The sequence below is a fragment of the Notothenia rossii genome, assembly GCF_949606895.1.
Source record: "Notothenia rossii genome assembly, chromosome: 8".
Taxonomy (NCBI): Eukaryota; Metazoa; Chordata; class Actinopteri; order Perciformes; family Nototheniidae; genus Notothenia; species Notothenia rossii.
Window position 1 is genome coordinate 21,133,500 of NC_136906.1, and position 23,060 is coordinate 21,156,559.

The window sequence follows — 23,060 nt, forward strand, 5'->3', positions numbered from 1 at the left end:
GAACAAAAATTATAAGACATTTCAATTAACTTACAATCAAAATAGCTAATATGTCATCTTTATTTAATTCAACATATCCTTAACAAATGTTATTCAGTGTTTCCCACAGAATTTGATTATTTCTGTAGAATAAGAAAATACATGTGAGTTAATGGCTACGGCAGAAACCGTTCTTGTTGGTCTGTGTTGCGTTGTTAATGAGTGAGACAAAACGGAGTTGAGGATCTGTGGGGTTTAATCTCCCAAAAATATAATTACAATTTAGGCATTTAGCAGACGCCCTATTCCAGAGCGATTTACAATTACATTCTCCTTTGAGTAACTGAGGGCTAAGTGCCTTACTCAAGGGCACACTAGTAGTGGTGTTCTAGGCGGGATTTGAACTCGCAACCTTCCGATCATCAGCCCACCTCACTATCCATTAGACTACCAAAATAAAAATAATCCTATTAAAAATAATAATAATATTTTTTTATTTATTTTTTTAGATCCATTTGTGGAGGACGATATTTAATTGTGGCGGCCCGCCACAAATAAATCCATGGACGGAAAACACTGTTTTATTCAACCTCTATGCATGTATATGCCATAATTTTCAAGTGTCCGACAGCAATGGAACGCAGCACAGTTTAACAAGGCCGAGTGCCTGAAAGTCATTTGTTTTCCCTGAATCGCACCGACTGGATTGGACAGCCGGGAGATCCGCCCACAAACACGCAAGGTGGAGTTGAAAAGAAACAACATGCTGGGCCAAAATGAAGCTGTCAAACAGCCTCTTACTACTTGCTAAAACAGGAATCGAGCAATGTGAAAGTAAATGAAGGCTGGTGGACCAATTGAATAGTTTCAAGTTGGAAGCTGACGTTTAAAAGCGAAAATATTTAAATATTTTTTTTTATAATTTCATTTAAAAAATATTAAGTTATTATTGTATGTGAGATTTGTTGGTTTCAATTCAATTAGACACACATTAAAAAAAACGTTGGCTCATGAAACTTTCCCGATTAAATATTGCGGGTTGAAGAACAGACATGGCCGGTCTTTGGGAGTAAAGTAGTAATCGTTCGGTTGGGCTCAGAAACAACGATGCGAGGTAGGAAAAAATGGATGTCTCCGCGTAGCGAAATGGTTGGATGGAGAGAGAGGAGCTGCTGTGCGTTGAGTGGAGGGAGACGGCGAGTGAGATGGAGGCGGGGGGGAAGGACCATCTCTGCGGGGACTGGAGCCCAGGACCGACGGCGCAGTGCTGGCTATCGTTCAACCCTCCCCTTCTTCCTCCACAACGACACCGAAGCTCACGCCGAGAGACAGGTAAGCCAACTGAACAACCGCGGGGTTTCATAATAGGATGAAAGTGCGCGATAAACCAACAACAGCGTTTATAGCCGCAAAATCGACCTTTAATGTTTGGTTTTGTTTACTAATAAAGCACGTAGGTTGGCAGGCTTTGTAGAAGCGAAACAATCCGACCGCTGTGGCAGGGTATAGACGAGGTCGGCCATACCCGAATTTGTTGTCCTATCCAGCGGGGGAAATTGCATGTAACACCCCGAGGTAAATATGTTATTTGCTAAAAAATTACATCAAGATACTTTTTTATACTAATTCCCGTAATCTAAAATCGTCTATTTGTACTGTAACCCGGGTATTTTCGTGTGGAAATGCACGGTGGTTTCCGCGCGGAGACCTCCATGCGGCTGTTGGCGGAACAGCTAGCCGCCTCTCTCGGTTAGCCATCAGGGATCTCGGTTTAATATCTCACCGTGCAGAAACTCGCCCTCTCTCTCCCCCTCTCTCTCTCACTGACTAGCCCTGGAACACCGACGACCGAGCTCGGAGAACCCGCCTTCTTGTTCTCGTTTATACGCTTTTTGGATCGAGGGAAGGGAGTCTGCAACGCCCTGGGTTTAGTTTTAAGCTCCGTGTTTTGTGTTTGCAGTGCGCCATTGGACCTTGTCACGGTAGGTTTCCTTAGATCAGAGCTGAAGCATGGCGGACCTGGAGCTGTTTGTCGCGCCAGTGAACCTTCTCAGCCTCGGTTGTTAACATGTTTCCTTTTAGCGTTTACCTTAAAATGTAGGTACAGTTGAACCTCGTTGTACTGTAGCCGAAACCTCAACCAGCTACTGTTTAAACGAATTAGCTCGCAAAGTATCTCGAGGTTGTAACGTTTGACCGTTAACAAATATTTTCCGATTCCTTCTTTCTTGGTGCGCCTCCGCAAGTCCCTCCAACCGACCACCACGAGCTGTATCCTGGGCATGAACATTTGTTAAAAAAAAATGATGTAAAAATACGGTTAAGTTTAATATAGGTTGACGTTTAACATGATCTCACAATATAACCGTTAATCAACTGTTTTAACTTGAATGTAACAGTCAACCTGTCTACCTCCGGGAGATCTTTTTTAAATGCATACACGCAAAGATTTAGACAATATTTGTATCAAATGTTAAGTGTCAAAAATATGTAGGCTATTTGAACTATATTTGAAGTCAAGATTTCAGCTTCACTTGGTGTTCCAATTTGCCCTTGGCCGTATTGTCTCAGATCTCGAGTTTGTACTCCATATGTTGTCATCTTTATGAAATTGTTAAATATGTAATGTTCAAAAGTCTCCATATGTACGTTATGGAAGCTTTTTGGTTACATAAATGGTGAAATCGATTGTTTTAAGGTAGCTATGTCACATCGTGAACACCACAGTGAGCTGGGGCCATCAAGGACACGATGAACAACAAGCAGCCGCCATCATTGGAGCACAGCTCGGCTACGCCTCGCTGAAGAATGCTCTGGGTTTTGCTCTAAAATCTCGATGTTAAACGGCAAAAACCTAAATAATGCGGTCTTTAAATACTCTTAAAACACATTTATTTACTGTAAGTGAATATTGTATTGGTTTCCTGGCTCCAGTTTTAGTCAACGGTTAAGGAAAAGATTATAGGGTTGCATGGCGGATCTAGATCCGCGTCCTTCGGTGATGAGGCGCCTCTTCCGAGTGGCGCATTTGGCTGCAGTGCTTCCAAGCCACCATTCCCCCTCATCGGAGACCGAAAGCAGATCCCTCGTCCGTGGTCAGCTGGTCGCCTACAGCTGCCTGTCTGTCCACGTCCATTCGCTTCCTCCTTCCGTGGATCCTCCCCAACCTCGACAGAAAACCCTCCATTACCGAGCGGAGCGGGCGAGAAAATGGTCGCTCCTGTGTGTTCACGATACTTTAGTTGTGGACGATAGGACGGTACTAATACGTTATATTCCGGCTGGTGAAATTTGCTCGACGGAGACTGCAGTTGTCTAGTTGTGCCAGTTGAAGCCCTCTGCAGTGTTATTTGAGATTTGAAGCCGTCACAAGCAAAAGCCCATGTCTCACCATGTAGCGTAAACGTTTAAGGGGCGGTGTAATGAACATAAACCATTATGTCAAGGCAAATTTAAATTCCACCACTTTAATTCATCGTAGTTGTTTCTTGTATACAGACACATGTCCCTTTCTATGATTAATATACTCGCGAAAATTATATAAACATAAAATGTGATTTTGAAAAAAAGCTTTTCTTGTTATGTGAGCGAAGTATGACCGTCACATAATGGATTGCAATGCTTTTCTTTCTTTATTAGTCTCTCTATAAATGTTTGATAATTTGATTTTTCTGTTGTATTTTGTAGATTGAACACAGTATAACCACAAATGAATGGAGCCATGGAGGCAACCACCCAAGACAAAGGTGTGGTATTGACATGTATGGAAATCATTTTATTATTCATTACACTCCCACAATGACAGTACATTTGCTATTGTGAACACTTGGTATAAAACTAAAATAATGCATATTGTGTCATTTACTATACAGGTCACTGTAGCACAGAACGTCAAACAATTCAGACAAATTGATAAGTCACCCTATGGAAAAACAATTGCTAACTAGTTTTACAGACATTTATAATTAAAACCCTATTGTAGCAATTATAGCGATGACACCCTTTTGAGAGTAAACAACCCCGAATGCATGATTTATTCATTATTATTACATGGCTTAGTTGAATACTCGATTCTGATTGGTCAATTCAGAACACGTGACACGTTGTTAATACCGAACAGACAGACCGCTGTCAAGGACTTATTGACCGTTGTTAAGGACGCTCACATCTGCCCAAACAAGTCAGTTCGATTTAACTGTATACAGTTTGGCGGAAAAGCAAACTGCATGCAGTTTGCTTTTCTAACTGACAAGACAAGAGCGACAAGAAAACAGCGGAGAAGTAACGGGCAGAAATCCTCCTTTTTACGCAACGGTCCAGACATAGACATGAAACGGCGACACATATTCAGTTGCCAGTTACTTTGGCATTAGGGCAGGGATATCTACTACTTTCCAAGGTTTGACATAATGAATTGTGCTACTTTTAAGCAAGCAGCAATGTTTTCAAATCTGTAATCAAAAAGCTCCTCAAAAACGCTATCGAAGCAGTTCCTGCCGTTGCTACGTTAGTTCAAACAGTAACAACGGACTATTTTTCTTAGCGGATGCATGTCAATTTAAATCAATACAGCTATTTTTTAAATCAATAAAATCATTTTCTAAATCCATATAAGCATTTCAATTAATAGTTGGAGTCATAACGTTACTTTGTTGAGAATGTGGCCATGTAATAAGCGGGATAATGTGCAGCGACTTGGTCATTATGGGGAAAAGAACACCTTCATGCCGATCTAGATCCCTCCGCTTCGCGTCGGACTCCTGATCAGCCTGTCGGTGTTCTTTTCCCCATAATGACCGCGTCGCAGCACATTATCCCTTACATAACAAAGTATTTTATTGTATATCATACTATAAAATCACTATATTTATATAATATGGACTTGTTTCAATAGGGAATCCCTAACTGGAAAACATTTTAGACACACAAAGGATAATATAACTAGTTTTGTATCTAAGGAGTCAGATAAGCAGAATGATCATTTTTGTGTCATTGTGTATACTATTTGTATGTTATTACAGTTTGGGCACAGGACGACCTCTTAAAACTGCTGGAGGCCATGAAACTGGCCCTGCCTCAGAAGGACCTGACCAAATACAAAACATCAGAGTCCCACCTTGACTGGACGAAGGTGGCCTTCAATTCCTTCACAGCAGAGATGTGTAAGCAGAAGTGGTCAGAGGTCTCTAAAGAGGTGAGTCAGTTTAAGTTTGTAATGTAGTATTTGTGAGGATTGCAACCACAGTCGGATTTTGTTGGTTTGATACCAAATGTGGACTTACAAAAAAATACTTTTCTTGTCTTTCTTAATTACAGATTCGTAAATTCCGCACTCTGACAGAACTGATATTTGATGCCCAGGATTATATCAAGAACCCATACAAGGGCAAAAAACTAAAGGTTTGTTAAACATTTCATTTGACTCTACTCTTAAAGGTCCCATGTCATGGCCATTTCTACTGATCATAATTCCATTGTTGATGTATACCAAAATAGGTTTATATTGTGCAATTTTCCAAAATCGCATTGGTTTCTCATACAGCATCTCTGTATAGTATGTGTATTCACTCTCTGTCCTAAACGGCTTGTTGGAGCTCCTGCCCTCCCCTCCCTATGAGCCCAGTGGCCGTCTGCGAGACACAGCGAAACCCAGCCCGAACACACACACACCGACTCGCAGCCTGGCTGGGAGTTTGTGTGTGTGCTCACACACCGACTCACAGCCTCGCTGTCTCAGGGAAGAGAAATCAACGGAGCTGCATCTGAGAAAATATTGAGTGTGTGTGAAGAAGTCCGCGGATTGGTCAATTTGGACCAATCCACGGACGTAACGTAACGGCTCAGTGGACGTAACGTAGCGGCTCCACGGATCGGTCCATTTGGGTCGTCGTCACGTCACTTAGTACCAGGAAGAAAAAGAGAAATCTCCAACGAGGCGTTCTGGGGCAGCATAGCCAGGTATTTTCTGTGTTAGAGTTTTACTCGCTACAGGGTAAATGGTAAATGGACTGTACTTATATTGTGCTTTTTCCAGTCTTTAAGACCCCTCAAAGGGTGTACTTTGAGGGTTTGTGATTTTGCAGTCCGTTTACATGCATAAAAACCTTCATAACACACAAGGGGACGGGTAATAACCGGAAAAGCATGACATGGGACCTTTAAACAAGTAATAGTTGTGAATAAAACTCATGTGACGTTTCACTTTGTTCCCCATCCCACATGATATACAGAAACACCCAGATTTCCCCAAGAAGCCCTTGACTCCATACTTCCGCTTCTTCATGGAAAAGAGGGCCAAATACGCAAAATTGCACCCCGAGATGAGCAACCTAGACCTTACTAAAATTCTCTCTAAGAAGTACAGAGAGCTTCCTGAAAAAAAGAAGGTCAGCTAAAAGCATGGATCTGAGGTGCAGCTAAAATTGTGATTTTCAACTTGTCCGTTTCTAATTGAATCCTTGTTTTTTTCTTCTTCCTCATGGCTACAGAAAAAGTATGTTGAAGACTTTTTAAGAGACAAAGAAACATTTGTGCACAGCATGTCGAAGTTCAGGTAAGATTATGTGTTAATATTTATATTTATATTAACACTGGGGATGTTAGATCTGCACCTGAAGCATTATTAAAGACGACAACTGTCCTTAATTGTTGTGTACATATAGAGAACTACACCCGGACCTAATGGAAAGCATGACGAAGAAAGGTTCAAATGCACCAGAAAAGCCCAGGACACCCCAACAGCTGTGGTACAACCACGAAAAGAAGGCTGTCCTCAAGACACGCCCGGATGTAAGTCAAGACATTTAAAAACAGGGTCGGGGAGTTACTTCACAAAATATAGTCTGATACGATTTCTAATGACCTAAATGTAATCAGTAGCTTGATCTAACCATCACAACATTAAAGTAAGTTAACTTGGTTACTGAAGTATTTTCAGGCTGCAATACCTCTCACAAAACATGCTTTGCGACAACTTGCACATTACTCCGCAAATAATGAGTGTATTGCATTACTCCCCCAGCCTGCTTCAAAGCCAACATGTATAATACATAATTGTATGATGTGACGGATGTTTACTTTGTTCGAAACCAGGCAACAACCAAAGACATTAAGGAGAGTCTTGGCAAACAGTGGACGCAGCTGTCTGACAAGAAGAGACTCAAATGGATTGCCAAATCCCTAGAGCAGCAGAAACTTTACGAGGTAAGACTACTGTGGTGTGTGTGTGATATGATGTTGGTTAAAATATATTAGCTATTGTGGAAGAATCAGGAACTGCTATGATGGCATACAGTCCATCTTTCCATATTGTTGACTGTTTGCAATACTCTAGGAGACAATGCGGGGGTACATCCAGCAGCACCCGGAGTTAAACATTACCCAAGGGGATATCTCCAAGTCCACCCTGACCAAGGCAGAGAGGCACCTGAAAGACAAATCTGAGGGCCGACCTGACAAACCTCCTCCGTGAGTCACAGCTGCAAATTCACTGACTGTTGGCTGCTTCACTGTCAATGAGTTGTGTGATTTGGGGCTGGCTCTTGAACATAATGTTTGTGTTTCCTTCAGAAATGGTTACTCGATGTTCTGTGCGGAGTTGATGTCAAGCATGAAGGACGTTCCCAGCACGGAGCGCATGGTGATGTGTAGCCAGCGGTGGAAGCTGTTGAAACAGATTGAGAAGGATGCTTACCAGAAACGCTGTGAACAGGTCAGTCTAGAATCATCCTGCCAGATAACAAAGGAAAGATCAAACAAAAACAGTACTCTGAGTTTTAAAATAAATGTCATTTGTATTTTTAGAGGAAGAAGGACTTTGAAATCGATATGCACGTATTTCTCAGTGTAAGTCTTAATTCTTTTCTATATCCAACATCTAACAAGTATTTTGTTGCAGCTATCAATGACCTAATAAGTGTGCAGAACTTTGCTTCAATAATTCCTCATGTGTATATCCTCGGCTGTACCTTTAGAGTTTGTCAGAGGAGGAACAAACCCGAGTTTTGTCTGAGGATAAATTAGGCTTTAAGAGAGGCGGAGTCAACAGTCCTGCGGCAAAGAAGAAGGCCTCCAGAGCAAAGGTAAGATCAAGTATACACTCTTCACATTTCCTCAGATGCAAAATGTTTTCCCTTTTCTAGCTAACCAATTTGATCTCAACACAATTATTTTATCCAAAGCTTGAACCCCATTCCCTACATGTTTGGTTTCTACATACTTTTAAGCCATTTCCCATTATATTGGGTGTTGTAGTATCCTTTTCACACTCTTTCTTCATCACCCGTAGGCCAGTCCAGAGAAACCCAAAAGGCCAATTTCAGCCATGTTCATCTTCTCTGAGGAGAAGCGTCCCAAAATGCAACAGGAGCGTCCGGACGTTTCTGATAGTGAGATCACAAGACTCCTGGCTCGCATGTGGAACGAGCTGCCCGACAAGAAGAAGGTAAGGTGATATTGTATAAGGAATATCAGGCAATAGTGTAGATGCCTGGAGGGAAGACAAAATCATATATATCATTAATTTCAATTTCTTTCTCTTATGATCTTGTTGTCTTTGTCTTTTAGGAAAAATATAAGCGCTTAGAAATGGTCCTGAAGGCAGAGTCGGAGAAGAAGGAGAAAGAGGATCGTACTCGACTGCCCGACCCCCCCAAGACTGCTCAGGACATCTGGCAGCAGAGCGTCATCGGAGACTACCTGGCCAGATTCAAGGTACGCATCAATACCTTTCTCAAGAACACAAATATACTGCTGGAAAACTCACAAGATATTCCGCACAAGTTTATTAATACAAACCTGTGTTTTGCAGAGTGACCGGCCAAAGGCACAGAAAGCCATGGAAGCAACCTGGAGCATTATGGAGAAAAAAGAGAAAATCATGTGGATCAAAAAGGCTGCAGAGGACCAGAAAAGATACGAGGTTAGTGTCAATTCTCTGAGAAGAGCTCCACAGCAAGGTTTTACATTTCAATGCGTTTTTAGTTTTGATCTTTGATTTCATTTAAGTTTAGAAGTATTTTTGTTTGTCAAGTATAAAGCTACATTTACTTTACAAATTATATTGTGGGAGAACTGCGTGGAAATGGCAATATCTTTATTTTGGACTACTTCACTACCACTCTCCGGTCACCATCTTCTGGAATAGGAGTTTGACAGAAATTCAGGCTTTTTCCTTTAGGTTGAGATATATTATGGCTAAAGGAAGGATATTTATTTAGTTTAGGACCATTTTTGTTGCTTCTTTCTTGTTTAAGTATCAGTTCTAGAAACCGCTCACAGTTGACTTACCTCTCAACAGAGAGACCTGTGTGAGATGCGCTCACCTGCTGCTACCATCGCCGCAGGGAAGAAGATGAAATTTGAGGGTGAACCCAAGAAACCACCATCGTAAGTCTGAAACATCCAACTTGTCTGTGCTGCCTTTTTGTGGGTATTATACTGAAACCTAAAAGTTGTGGTCGCTTGCTTCTGTCTGTCTAGAAACGGCTATCAGAAGTTCTCTCAGGAGATGCTGTCCAACGGAGAACTGAATCACCTCCCAATGAAAGAGCGGATGACAGAGATCGGCGCCCGCTGGCAGAGGTGTACACTGAAGGACAAAGACCGCTACAAGAAGATCGCAGAGGAGAAGCAGAGGCAGTACAAAGTCCTTCTGGAACAGTGGCTTGGTGTAAGAACGGGTTGTTTGTAGAGGGGGCACATTTTTCAAGACATGTTGGGTACTTGACTTATCTAATGTACACTTTCATTCTTCCACAGAGCTTGTCTTCACAAGAGAGAAACACCTACAAAGAATATAATTCACAAGTACGTTTAATACTCCACTGTCATGGTTAGCACTGACTATGCTGTCACAAACTGGATTAGAAATTGTAATGCAGTTATATCTCGCGTTGACACTTTTTAAACTGTTAATCTGCATTTCTACATTTCAGAAAAGAAGAACTACAGCAAAACCAGGAGGCCCCAAGGCAAAGGTCAAGAAATCTGTAAGCAAAGTCTGTCTTTTTGATGCCGTTGGAAGGGCCTCAATGATTCTCAAATTATGCATTGATCTGCCTATTAGTTTCTATATTAATCAGTCGCCAACTCCATCCTAGTTTCTAGTTCCTTGTCCAAGTTCATGTCTTTAAATGTCTGCTTTTATAATGTTTAAAATTCAAAGATATTCACTTTAATATGAGTTCTCCATACTTAAGAATTTTGCCTAAACTGCATTTTTCATGTTTTTTTTACACGACACAATAAGAATTGGCAATTATCTGTGTGTTGACAATGTTTCATTTGTATGTGTGGTCATACCTGAAAATCTCTTCCCACAGGACACGGAGGAAGACGACGATGAAGAAGATGAGCGGGAAAAGGCTTCCACTGAGGCATCCTCATCCAGCGAGGATGATGATGATGATGAAGTGAGTGTTGTCTCTCACTGCCATCAAACATAGATACCAAAAATAATTGAAAGTTGATTGTGCTATAAAAAAAACACTTTCCTTTTTCTTTGATGAAGAAGGAGGCGGATGATGACGATGAAGATGACGACGACGAGGCAGAAGATAAGGAGAACAAGTCAGAGGACAGCAGCAGTGATTCGAATTCGCAGTCGTCGTCGGACTCTGATTCGGACTGAAACTTGCCGACGTCTTCGTGAGACAGACTGAGCAGCGCTGAGCTGAGCCAAGAGTCAAAGGAGCTCTGTCACTGTGCCAACCCTGCTCTCCTCCGCCCACCAGAGGGAGCCCCGCACCGCCTCATCCACCTCACACTCACCCACTCAATGTCGCTGATGGTGATCTTACTCATTGAGGGACTCCGCCCCTATGTCCAAAATCAGTTTCATCCCCTCCCCGCTGTGATTGGCATCTCACAGTACGGGCCGCTGGCGTTATGCCAAAAACTAGTTTGGTGACGTCGTTGGTTTCAATCTTGACTTCCAGGATCAGGGTTAGGATAGAGTTTTAATGTTGAGGGTAATTCTTAACCTTCCAGTGTTTTTATTTTATTATTATTATGGTAATTAGTTAAAGACAGGCGGCATGAGTTGTTAACAGGCTTCATAGAGGCGAAGAACATGGATCACTTTAGGGAGTGACGTGGGGGTGGGGGGGGTGTGCTGGGTAAAGAAATATTGCACTCTTCAGAATGTTTCCCTATTTTTGTCCTATTTTTTTCTCAGAGCCTTGTCGCTTTGTTCTCTTTTCTCAATTTATGATGTAGATTTTATCATTTGGTTGTTAAAGAGGTGGTATTCTTTCAGGAAAAAAATCAAGCCATTGTGAATTGTCTTTTTGTTGCTGGAAATTTTTGGGAATTTGTTACTGACCCATGTTCTCATTTAATAGATAGCAGTGCCTATATAAAGTATTCACACCCTTTTGGACTTTTCATGTTTTATTAATTTATAGCGTTGCACAATGTGGATGCTTCGATACTCTCTGACAGAAAAAAAAAGGTCTTTATTATTACCATTAAATGTTCTCTAATAGTGAGGAACCCTGTACACAACGATCTGCGATGTCCTACGTGTTTCAAAGTGCCGCAGACATTTCATATTTGAACTATAACTGACATCGATTGCATCTAGTAAGACAGCGGCAAAATTGCCTGTAAGGAAAACACAAATGTATCTAAATATACAGCAAGTTTGAAACGCCCACAACATCATTAATCTCCATAAATGTTTTGTTTTTAATCATCTCTGAATGTATTTTCTGTACATGTTACTTTGTCTTCACAAGTATGTTTAATTACAGACTGAGCTTCTAGGTATAGGTTTCTTACTGGTCCCAATTTTAATCACACAAGTGATCTCACTTCAATTTATAACAATCCTTCTGCAGCAGTCAATACCTTTTTATTCATTAGTTTTTTTGATATAACTAAATTAAAACATCATTTGTAAAGACTTGTTCTGTTGAGTGTCAAAACAGCGTGTTTCCACTAGGCTTAAAAAAGAAAGAGATTTAAAGAAGGTGAATACTTTTTAAAGGCGCTGCAAGATCCATAGCCTTGTGTCTGTCATTTATCGAAGTTAATAGACATGTCCCTTATATTTATCCACGATTTTCAAGCAATTCTGTTGGTCTTAGTTCCTTCTGGCCTGACTGTAATGAACAGTGTTTATTGTGTGACCGAGCAGTTTGTCATTGAAGGGATAACACTGGTTTTCCACATGTACAGCTCAATCTGACTGTTTCTAAAGAATACAGATGGTATATGTTTGTTCTCCAAACTGTTGTTTTAGGTTTATGGTTTGAGTTAAAAATGTTTGTTCTATTGTGTTCTGATCCATCTGGAATCATTTTGTTGAGCTGAATGGTTTTCATAAATTGTATTTTCTTTTGAATTTGTAATGCTATGGACTGTAATCCGAAAGGGTTGTAGTCTAATGCTTAATCCCAAAAAAAGTGTGCACTTAATGTAAATCTTTCCCTCCTGTGTGAGTTTGTGTGCATGCCTGCACAAAGCTGTGTATATATGAGGGTGCGAGAGTGTGTTTCTTTGCTTTAATGTGTGCTGTTTTTACTGTTTTGTTGCATACCATGATGTGACTGCAGCGTGCATGTTTGTGCCTGTGTGGGGACGTCATACCAACACCATGAATGTAGATATTGTTAAATCTTTGAATTTTTCTTTCCAAAGGTCATTTTTCTGCTTGGCGCTGTCGTGTCATTGACAAGATTTCCATGACTGTCATTATAGGTCCATAGACAAATGAGTACATCGAAACTTTTAATAATCTGTTATTAATTAACTGATTTTGGCCATTTTCAATCTCATCCCTGTTTGAAACAAAAACCATTGTGGACTATTTAAATAATTAGGGGAGGTAGAAGACACGTGATTGCTGATATTGATAGATGGGAGTTTGTAAAAGGGATTTGGGCAAGTTGCCAGATGATTGGGGTTAAACACTTGTAATTTTTCCTGTAAATACTGTTTTTGTATTCAGTGCTTATTGTTTTGTTAGTGCTTTTATTTGGCAAACCCTCATCTGTGACCTGAGGCCAGTGAGTTTTTCACTCACAGGGGAGAGCTTTTGGTTAAATTCACCTGTTTTAGTTGTTTATTCTCTCCCTTATGTTGGTTTATAGAGATATCTAAGACAGCAAAGCTTTACAAGTTTGTACTGCTGATCATTTGACAAAATGTGATGTTTTCTATAGCTGAGGGTGTTCTTATGACCTTGTAGTTCAAGTATTTGGGCAAATAAAAAATGATCTTTAACAGTTGGTGTGTGTTCTGTATTAAGCATTGTTCAAAAGGATGGAGAGCTGTGAACACTAAACATAACACTTAAATAAGCTAAAACAATAAGATTATCTGTTAAAATAAATAATACTTTTTGATAGAAGCAATTTTCATAAATTAATAGCTTTAGTTATTTGTCAAGCATACATTACCAACATTCACTAGTCTTAGCCTGTCATTAAAATGTACGGCTTTTTTCTTTTAATTTACTACATTTTAAACTGAATGGCATTTTGTCCTGCACAAAACAGGAACTTACCAGGTGAAACCAGAGGTCCCTAAAGTTCTGCGGTGCCCACTGTCCACATAGTGCATATCGTTGTCTCCGATGACCTCATTCGTTCAGTCACAGCTATACGTTCACAGATAACGTTCGAAAATGCTCTATTCCTTTATTAATGTCTTAAGTGGATGGTAAACCTCCCCGACACGCGTCAAATGTGTCAGTAAGACCGATTGCACAATGGTTGAAACTTCAAAAATAAAGTCATCTTTGAGGACTCAGCTGCGTCACAAACGAGTCTTTAAAGATAATTTTAAATTCAGATATTGAATCCAAAAGTATTTTTACATGCTACTATATTGAAGTAAAAATATATCTAAGTATTTCCATGACCCCTGGAAATTAAGAATGTTTCCGCTAAATAAACATTTGACAGCTCATAATCAGAAGGCTTTTATTTTGAAGGTTGAAACCGGAAAACAGTTGTTTTGTTTTTGTGTTTAGTTCGTCGTTGTTGGCCTCCTCTGTAATGCAGCTTGTAGCGATAATGTATCGGACACCTGCGACAACAAACATTTTAATACAGGATCTTTAAAAGATAAGAGATGGACGTAGCTGAAGTGCAGTTTAATTATCAACGTTTTATGTGGGTTGACACTGACTGACACAGAGATGTTGCTAGTGCTATCCTCGGAGAAACTGCCTGTTTCAGGCTAAGGTAAGAGGAAACATTGTTTTTTGTGAAATTGGAAACATAACATCACTACATTGTATCCGAATATTTAATTCAATCAATATGCCAGAATTGTCTTTCTTTCATCAAACTAGCTTATTATAGCAGGGCTAGCTATCAAATGCTAACAGTGCAAAGTAAAGTAATAACAGTGCTCAGATTGCTAACAACTGTCATCCTTTCCTCCATTAATATTGCAGTTATGTCCTACATACGTTAGCTAGCCGTTTGCAACATTATGTTGATGGGTGTTTTAAAGAGCAACTTCCAGGTTAAAGACACCTGTGAATAAATGTGTAGGAAAATGATGAATACACTAGATTTTCAAAAAAATATACAGAAATATACACTACAGTGACATCTGGCTTCGTTTTTGTAAGAAATGTTCACTTCCGCATAAAAAAGCCTCGGCACGTGACCTCCCGCGTGTGACGTAACACGGGGGACACAAGAGAGAGAGCGGCCGGTGTAACGTATTAATAAACATGGGTCCCAATGCTAGTTTCGACACAGAAGAAGTTGAACATGAATATTCGAATGCATATGACGGACCACAACCTTATAATTATGAGCCTGCTAGGCGTCCAAGAGACCAGGAGCAGCCAAGGATTAGAAGAAATAACGGCCATCGGAGAGAAATTGAGCTGTGGTGTGAGGAGAACCAGTGGAGAACTGGGCAGCTATCTTGGTGAGTGACCGGCGTTAGCTACAGAATGTTAGCTAACGTCACATCACAACATTGTGAAGTTAGCTATCATATATCAGGCTATAACTAAAGTAGTATTGATAATATAGTAACGTTACTGGCAGGACTGTTGATACTGATCCATAACAGAAACTAATGCGCAAGTATCAGCCGTATCTCGCGTTACCTAATGCAACTCCACACTACGGTGCTGTGTACCGGAGGAGAGACGCGAGATACGGCTGATACTTGACGATCTGGCGGAGAAAGGTTGTGGAGCCTCCGTTGATATGCCATTGTAAATGGCTTGATGGAAAGCAGGTGTGTAGTCGGGGAGGGTGCACAGCTGATTGTAGCAGGTGAGTGGAGGTTGAGCCGGGAGCCAGGAGTGAAAGCCACCACGCCCACGCAAACAACACGGACAGGGGGAAACAAACAAACACAAAGGAGACGGCTGGAGCAGTACAGCCACCACAGCTATACCTAATGCAATGTCTTACGGTGCCGTGTACCGGAGGGGAGAGAGAGCAGCGAAGGGGGGAAGAGAGAAGTAATACGGTTTCCTGATAAAGCTGTGGAGAGTATGTGCTGCAGGGAGGTGGATGCACAATGCATCCAGGAACGAACGCTAGCTCCGGTCCTTTTTACTGTGGACTCGATGTCCTGACAGGCTGGTATTTGTGCAACCTGCACAAACACAATACTGCACCATGATTACAAATGGTGAAATACAATGTAAAAATACCGAAAAATACCAGCTCCTTAAAACACAACAGCTCTACTCAACGCAACTCTACTATACCCGCGGTCAGAGAGCGGAGATGTGTCCCCTGCGTGATGTAATATGACGCGTTTTGAGCCACTATATTCTATCATTTTTATATTGATGTCAAATGATACGGTTTAACTTTTTTAATGTACAGTATATTATTGAATATAACTAGTACACCATACTATACTACTAGTGTATAGAAGTTAATGTTGTTTGTTAAATTGCTGTACTATACATATTATGTTATACAATATTACTACTATACACTTTATTGAACTGAATGTTACCTCTGGCGAGCAATTAAGACCCATCTAATTCATTAGTTTATATATTTTCTCTATTTTTTTTTCAATAGATTGAAGACATATCTGAAACAATTGTTAACATCTCCCTTAAAAGTAAGTATTTTAAGTATCAGTTTGACAATGAACTAGACACTAGATGACAGAGTGATCGTACAAATGTTCTTTTCTGTTTGTTTATAATCCTCAGGTCAGCATCTTATTACCTTGCTGTCAAGATTTCCCATACAGATTTTTCAAATGAAAATGGAGGATATGCCCCTGTCAGGCCCAGACAGCAACAGGCTGGAGGTGAGAGAAACCTAATTCACTTTTAACTGTCACCCAAAGAACAATATTGGTCTTTCATGGGTTTATGTGTCATCCAGTTGAATTTGGTATTTTAAACTTACAGGCCTTGGTCCATGACATCTACTCTGAGCTGGTGGATGATGCCTGTTTGGGCCTGTGTTTTGAGGTGCATCGTGCTGTGAAACAGGGTTATTTTTTCTTGGATGAAACGGACCAAGAGAGCATGAAGGAGTTTGGTTGGTGCCATGTCTTTCAGTTTCTTCTGGCCCACATGCATTTTCCTCTGGTGTGTATCCTTACAGCATATGCCTTTTTCTATTACTCTTCTAGAAATTGTGGATCAGCCAGGTGTGGACATATTTGGCCAAGTGTACAATCAGTGGAAAAACAAAGAGTGCGAGTGCCCAAACTGCAAAAGATTGATAGCAGCTTCTCGCTTCGCCCCGCATTTGGAGAAATGTCTCGGCATGGGACGAAACAGCAGTCGCATCGCAAACCGCAGGTAGGTAAAGGTCATTCAGAACAGACTTTGTATTGAAAAAAGTATGTTCAGATGGTTTGATTATTTTCTGTCTTTATCTTTCAACAGGCTAGCCAGCAATAATAACATGAGCAAATCAGAGAGTGATCAGGAAGACAACGATGATCTCAATGATAACGACTGGTCGTATGGGGCAGAAAAAAAAGGTGAGAATGTTTTTCCACTCATTCATAAATTAAAATAAAACCTCTGGTTGATTTCATATAGTAAACAAACATCTTATTTCCACACCACAGCCAAGAAGAGAAAGTCTGATAAGGTATTTTTGTTTGTTCTCCCTTTTGAAGATGTTATTAAATATGTAAAATTAGTTTAATCTTATCTGAATTATTTTCTTTATACAGAGTCAAAATTCTCCAAGAAGATCCAAATCTATAAAACATAAAAATGGTGAGCCTATTTAGCTTCTTGTGTATTGGTGACGTTTTGCTCCATGTGCCTCTCATATTGTGGTATAAATGTTTGAAATTAATCTGCGCTGATCCTGGACCAGATGTCTGTTCATCAGTCTGGAAACATAAGCTTTTTCTCAGGACGTTCTGTGCCCACAGTTTCCTCATCCACAGGAAGTAGGATCTGAACACTGGTTGTCAGCGTAAAGAGGTTATACACACAGTAGCTTTACCTTTGTAGATATACAACATTGGTAGGGTTTGGCATATTTTCAGGCCTACTACTGGATTCGTATGGAATTAATGTTGCACAGCGGAACTGTACAAATATCAATTCTTTAAGTGTATTCATCAAGCTCTTTTTATAGAGTCTTTTTCAGAAGCGAGGAGCCAATCTAAATCTAAAGGGCTGTAAGGTGGTTTCAAAGTATATAACTTGAAGTGGTTGGAAACCATCTTTATTGACACTTGACATCTTATTTTGATCATATTTGTCACAGTTTTATAAATGTTGTAAAAGTAAAGAGAATCAACAGTTGTCTTCTTTTCTAGGTGACCTTGGGAGCGGCGTCAGTACAGATCCTTACAAGGTGACTTTCCGTGTTCCATTTCCTGTAAGACCTCAAAGTTCTTCCCTCTTGTTTTGCATCTCAGTGCTAGGTTTTAATAATGTGTTTTTGTCCGTCTTTCATTTTAGTACAACTATAATACCGGCATCAGTTATGAAACTTTAGGCCCTGATGAAGTCCGATCCCTTTTAACAACGGTGCGTAACCCAAACATATTCACTTATTTCCTGTTCTTTACTTCTCACAACAATAGTTTTCACTATCATCCTGTTTTAATCAAGCCGATCATTCAGGTTGTGTTTGTTTCTACAGCAATGTGGGGTGATCTCCGAGCACACCAAGAAGATGTGTACCAGGTAATTACTGTAGAATCCACTGGCACATAGAGGAACTGGTGGGAACACAGTCAACTTATTTTATGGTGCAGATATCCGTGATTGTGCTGGGTAGCTTCAGTTCCTGTAGCACCTGGCGTTATGTCGGATAAGCCATGTTGTTGAATCCCAATTCGGAGGTTAGTGTCTTTATGTCTGCCCCCTTTGTGAAACTGTGTCTCAAAAACTAACGTTGTGGTTGCATGTTGAATCTGGAAACTTGATCATTTTCCTCTGTATGAAAATGATCATGCGTGGTGGGACTAACTCAGGGGTACACAAGTGGCAACGTGCGTTTATTTTGCTGGACTAGTGATTGAATTGTTTTCTCCCCAAACGAAACAACACAGATTTAGACATACTTTTAGGTAGACCATGCAGGACCCTGTCAGTGACCTAGCTCTAACATTTCATAACATTACCCCCTGCTCCGCCCCGTCTGATTGGTCACTAGTTGTGTCCGCAGCAGCCCGTTCGTCCCCCCTGTGGCTGCATGCAGGCAGTCGGGGCGATGCATGACGCTGAGTCAGGGATTTCTAATGCCACCTTGTGTACCACCAGGTCTCCGCGGTGTCCCCAGCACTCGGACGAACAGAGGAGGGCCGTCAGGGTGTTCCTCCTGGGCCCGTCCGCGTGAGTGTCCCCCTCACACACAAGTGTACCTAACACATTCATGTTTGTGTGTGTTGTGACCCTCATGGTGCAGGTGTTTGCTGATGCAGTTCACTGTTTGTATGGCGAGCAGAACACTGCTGCTGGTCAGTGTTGTGAACACTTTGGGAAAGGGGCATATGTTCTGAGAGTAACAGCTCCTTCACAAAGGCAGAGTTGTGTCCATCCTCTAACAAGTGATAACAGAACTGAGCTGATGACCCTTTATCATTTCAAAAGGTCTTATTTTATCACCAGGGGATTTTTGCCGGCCCGTATTGGGTCTCAGTGGAGCAGCGTCTCGACCAATCAGCATGTGATTCACCAAACTCTGTGGGGGTTCCTGCATCATTTGTGCAGGCAATTCTATGCCACCTATAGACACAACATTCAACCACAAAACCCATATGACTGCAAGCTTGTGATAATAAAATTTTGTTAATATAGTTTAATCAATTTGAGATTATCCTATGGTTGAAATTCTCATCATGAATGCCTTGCTGTGAAGAGAATACAACTTCATTTTTACTTTAAAAAAAAAAAAAAACTAATATTCACCCTTAGAAATCTGGTTTTCTAATAACAATAAAAACCAAAAACAACGTTTTTTAAAGGCTTCATCAAAGTCTCTATGTATTTATTTTACAAATGAAATCTTTGTATATATACAATATATACAAAATGTATATTATATTTTACCTATTTTTGAGAAAGTTGAATTGATACTGTTTCACTGGCCTAAGTACAATGGTACCATATTACAATTCAGAAGACATTGGTGATTAGAAATGCCAGTAGGTGAGGAGAAAAAAGGGAATCCTATTTCCGATTGATTTTGATGTTAATGTGCTGTCGATATTATAATAATCTTACAGCCCTTTTGAATGTTTATTAAGTACTACTACTATTAGGAGTATATGGAGTTTATTTTATAGTTTTGTTCCCCCCAGTCTTAACAGGCAGTGTCTGTGTTTCCTGACAGGCCGTCGCTGCCTGATCCTGACGCTGTGGTGGAGAGCGAGAGTTTTGACATTCCTGACGGACAGACCCTGATGAGCCGCCTGCAGTGGGAGGACTCCCCCGATATCTCACCCACTGACTCCGCCTCATCGAAAGCCAGTAAGGAATGCATTCAATGAAAGGGACAGTTCAGCCCACAATCAGAACGTACTTATTGTTTCTCTCTAATAAAGTGCTAGTGTTTCGGTGTGACTGGTGTTGGAGATATGGGCCCTATACAGTAGATGTCTTCCTTCTCTTGAATATAATGGAACTAGGTGGCACTTGCTGCTCAAAAAACACATTTGAACATGACTCTGTTGCTCAAGAGGATCTACAGACCTCGATGTGAGCAGTTACTGCAGTTGACCGTTGATTCTGATTCTGATTTGTAATTACTGCCATGTTTTGCACCCTTGTTTCTTTAGAACAGAGCAATATTGAACAATGGACATTTTCTCACAAGATATCGAAATCCAAATGTTTAACTACAGTCACAACTGCACTTTGAATTAGTTTGACCACTGTGGTTAGCCTTTGTAGGCTAGTACTGGTAAGGGTAAAAGTAGTCGTTTTTGATTGGGTTAAACTATGTCTTTTTAAATAATGTTCTTTATTTATGTAAAGACCACTGATGGATGCATTTTTTCTGTCTCACAGGCACCAACCATTCAGATTCTAAGAGGCCCAAGAAAAAGAAAAGGACTTCACTCGGTTTGAACAGTGGAGTTGTAGTAGTAGGAGGAGGAGGAGGAGGAGGAGGAGGAGGAGGAGGAGGAGGAGGAGGAGGACTAGGACTAGGACTAGGACTAGGAGTGAGTCTGACTGGAGGAGGAGGAGGTGGTGGCAGCAGCAGCAGCTCTCAGAGTAATATCAGCTTATCGACCAAAAAAAAGAGGCCAAAACTCTCAGCCCCCTCTATCTCCAGTATCTACGATGACCTGAACTAGCATAAGCTCTGAGCATTCAGTCCTGCTGTTCTTACCTACATTAACAGGCCCACTACAGGGAACTCATGTGGTTTATTGGCAAAAAAAAGAAGGAAATACACAATATTTCCATGTTTTATCTCAAAGAATATTTGAGATTTTTACTGGAATGTTGTCTCAAAAAACCGCTGTGTGTCCACATAGTTTTGGCTTCACGAATCTAAGATGTTTTTTTCTCCAAATTACACCCTCGCCACACTCTGTGTCTATACCTATCAGCTACAGTACCGTTTACAAATAAAACTGAGTGGTACAATATTATATATTTATAAAAAATATTGGATCACATTTAATATATATATATAATTTACTTGTTTTATTTTCCACTGCAGGTATTTTGACATGATATATCAGGGAAACTACAGGTCTAATCTAAAATAATGACGATGATAATGAACATAGCTATGGTAACAGAATTATTAAACCTATGCTTTTCCTGCTAAGACTTATCAAAATATTTGCTCGGAAAAGGCCCATGAGACGTCTCAAAAGTGTTCCCTCTTTACAGGAAGTCGATTGAACATCTTTTATTAGCTGTAGTCAGTCAGGAATGGCTTTTGTTGCCCCTACTTTTTTTCTTCTTATTGTTGGCAATTCTGTGACCTGTCCCTCTTAACTCAACTGGAGGAGACATAATGACTTTGACTGCTTTTATTCCAGCATTTGACACAGGTGTTTTCATCAGTGGCTTTTTAATTCTAGCATTGTATTGCACAGTTGTTAGTGTGTCTGTCAGCTGACTGGCATTCAGTTTGAACGCACTTTTTTGCCTAGTGTATGTGTGGTAATAGTGTGTGATCATTTATATTTTTATAAAACTATGCATCCTAGAATGTGACATTTTTAAGATAGTACGTGTGCCATTTAATATATTTAACTTTTTGTTTACATCAAAAATATATTTAACTTTTTGTTTGCCTGTACAGTGGTGTGTATTTTATTTGTGTGCTAATGCAGATTTTGATATTTCATGAGCCACGAGGCTCCTGGGGCACATAGTGCGTGTATGTATGACACGTGAGAGGGAAAAGTCATCATTAATCAAACGTAACTTTCTTTCCTTTAAAAAAAAAAAAAAACGTTTCTTGAATATTTTCCCTGAATTTCTGCTTAGAGATCAAATTCATTAAGTGATGCAGTTCTGTTTGTCTTTCAGGATCATGACTAATAAGTCTGTGAGCTTATATCATTTTCTGAAGTTGTAAGATAAATTACATGCTTTAGAGGTCAGATGCACTATTTTACTAATCTTGTACTTTTCACAGTTGATATTTTAAATAAGCTTTCTTTATTTGTGTGTCTTATATTTAAACCCAAAGGCTTTACAGTTTCAGAAATAATTTTAGTAAGGAGTGCATAGGTGAGCAGAAGGGTGTACTTTGTTTGTGTGTATATATGGACATCAATGCTGCAAAACTAAGGGACTGTACGACAATTACTACTTTTCAGCTTTTCAAACCGTAAATGTGGTCCACTTTGAACGACCATGAATACTTTTGCTTTTTTCACATTGTGTTCACTTCTTTCTCAAGAAAAGCCTTTTCTGAATTTGATTAATTTTGCCTGATGTTTTTGCAAAGGCAGGAAACACTTTTTCTTTGAATTTGAACATTTGAATTTCATTCTTCTTATTATATGTGGGAAATAAATGTATGGATCACAAACATGCAAGATCCTTTTTTGTGATTCCTTGTCAGGATCAACTTGCTACTTGGAACAACAACTCCGTTTTTAATAACAGGAAAGATGAAAGTGCTGCCCGAGTCCGATTCACTCATTGGTAGCTCAAATGAACCCCCCCTTCCCACTCGAGTAATTTTGGTACAGTCCCTGAAGCCAAGTACATTAATTTTTCTCAGATGTAATGAATGTGACAATCTGTCAAAGCTTGATTTATTTCCAGTATGGTTACTCCTTTGGCGTCTGCTTCTGTTATGGTATGTGGAAACCTTTTGAATATTTTCCAGTGAAGTCTTGTGACGTGCACTAAAGAAGTTATTGAGATGCTGTGCTTGGTGTGATTTCGATTCTTAAGCCACTTTTTCTTGGATGAAGCGCACAACTGATGTTGTGCTGTGGCTCTTTGTGTATCTGTGTTCAGTACGAGAGCAATTACAAAGAACGTGATGTTGTGAGTTTCCAAAACATTTCTTGCAAAAGCACAAATCTGTGCATGTGTGGATGACTTGTACATGATCATAATGTGATCAGTTTTGTCACTTAAATGCATACTGGTGTTTGTATATGAATAAAAACAAATCAAACCCTGAGGCTTACTTCTTTAGCCTACAAACAAATACTGAGACAGG

The 23,060-nt window shown here is 40.2% G+C and overlaps 2 protein-coding genes across 11 annotated transcripts; both read left to right on the top strand.

Annotated features, from left to right (window-relative positions):
* The first annotated feature begins 737 nt into the window (after positions 1-737).
* Positions 738-13,206, top strand: ubtf (upstream binding transcription factor). 7 transcript variants are annotated; one of them, XM_079643917.1, is made up of 21 exons: positions 738-1,311; positions 3,667-3,725; positions 5,001-5,173; positions 5,296-5,379; positions 6,210-6,365; positions 6,468-6,532; positions 6,642-6,768; positions 7,072-7,182; positions 7,313-7,446; positions 7,549-7,690; positions 7,783-7,824; positions 7,953-8,060; positions 8,267-8,422; positions 8,545-8,691; positions 8,789-8,899; positions 9,278-9,366; positions 9,460-9,649; positions 9,739-9,786; positions 9,915-9,968; positions 10,302-10,391; positions 10,490-13,206. In XM_079643917.1, the coding sequence occupies exons 2-21, from the start codon at positions 3,689-3,691 to the stop codon at positions 10,607-10,609; spliced, it is 2,184 nt and encodes a 727-aa protein (XP_079500043.1). In that variant the 5' UTR covers positions 738-1,311; positions 3,667-3,688; the 3' UTR covers positions 10,610-13,206. The 7 variants fall into 7 exon arrangements, with proteins under 7 accessions (XP_079500043.1, XP_079500038.1, XP_079500041.1 ...); XM_079643912.1 differs by lacking the exon at positions 738-1,311 and adding an exon at positions 1,325-1,554 and having other exon boundaries at positions 3,667-3,740; XM_079643915.1 differs by lacking the exon at positions 738-1,311 and adding an exon at positions 1,325-1,554.
* A 727-nt stretch (positions 13,207-13,933) lies between these two features.
* On the top strand, positions 13,934-23,019 carry atxn7l3a (ataxin 7 like 3a). Of its 4 annotated transcripts, none has more exons than XR_013801630.1 (14): positions 13,935-14,171; positions 15,999-16,041; positions 16,136-16,236; positions 16,340-16,472; positions 16,567-16,738; positions 16,826-16,923; positions 17,014-17,036; positions 17,122-17,167; positions 17,722-17,759; positions 17,867-17,935; positions 18,032-18,094; positions 18,674-18,745; positions 19,746-19,882; positions 20,423-20,550. XR_013801630.1 is itself a non-coding variant. In XM_079644583.1 (14 exons), the coding sequence occupies exons 3-14, from the start codon at positions 16,186-16,188 to the stop codon at positions 20,710-20,712; spliced, it is 1,173 nt and encodes a 390-aa protein (XP_079500709.1). In that variant the 5' UTR covers positions 13,937-14,171; positions 15,999-16,041; positions 16,136-16,185; the 3' UTR covers positions 20,713-23,019. The 4 variants fall into 4 exon arrangements, 2 of the variants coding, with proteins under 2 accessions (XP_079500710.1, XP_079500709.1); XM_079644583.1 differs by having other exon boundaries at positions 13,937-14,171; positions 18,051-18,094; positions 20,423-23,019; XR_013801629.1 differs by lacking the exon at positions 18,674-18,745 and having other exon boundaries at positions 13,934-14,171.
* Positions 23,020-23,060: the final 41 nt, after the last annotated feature.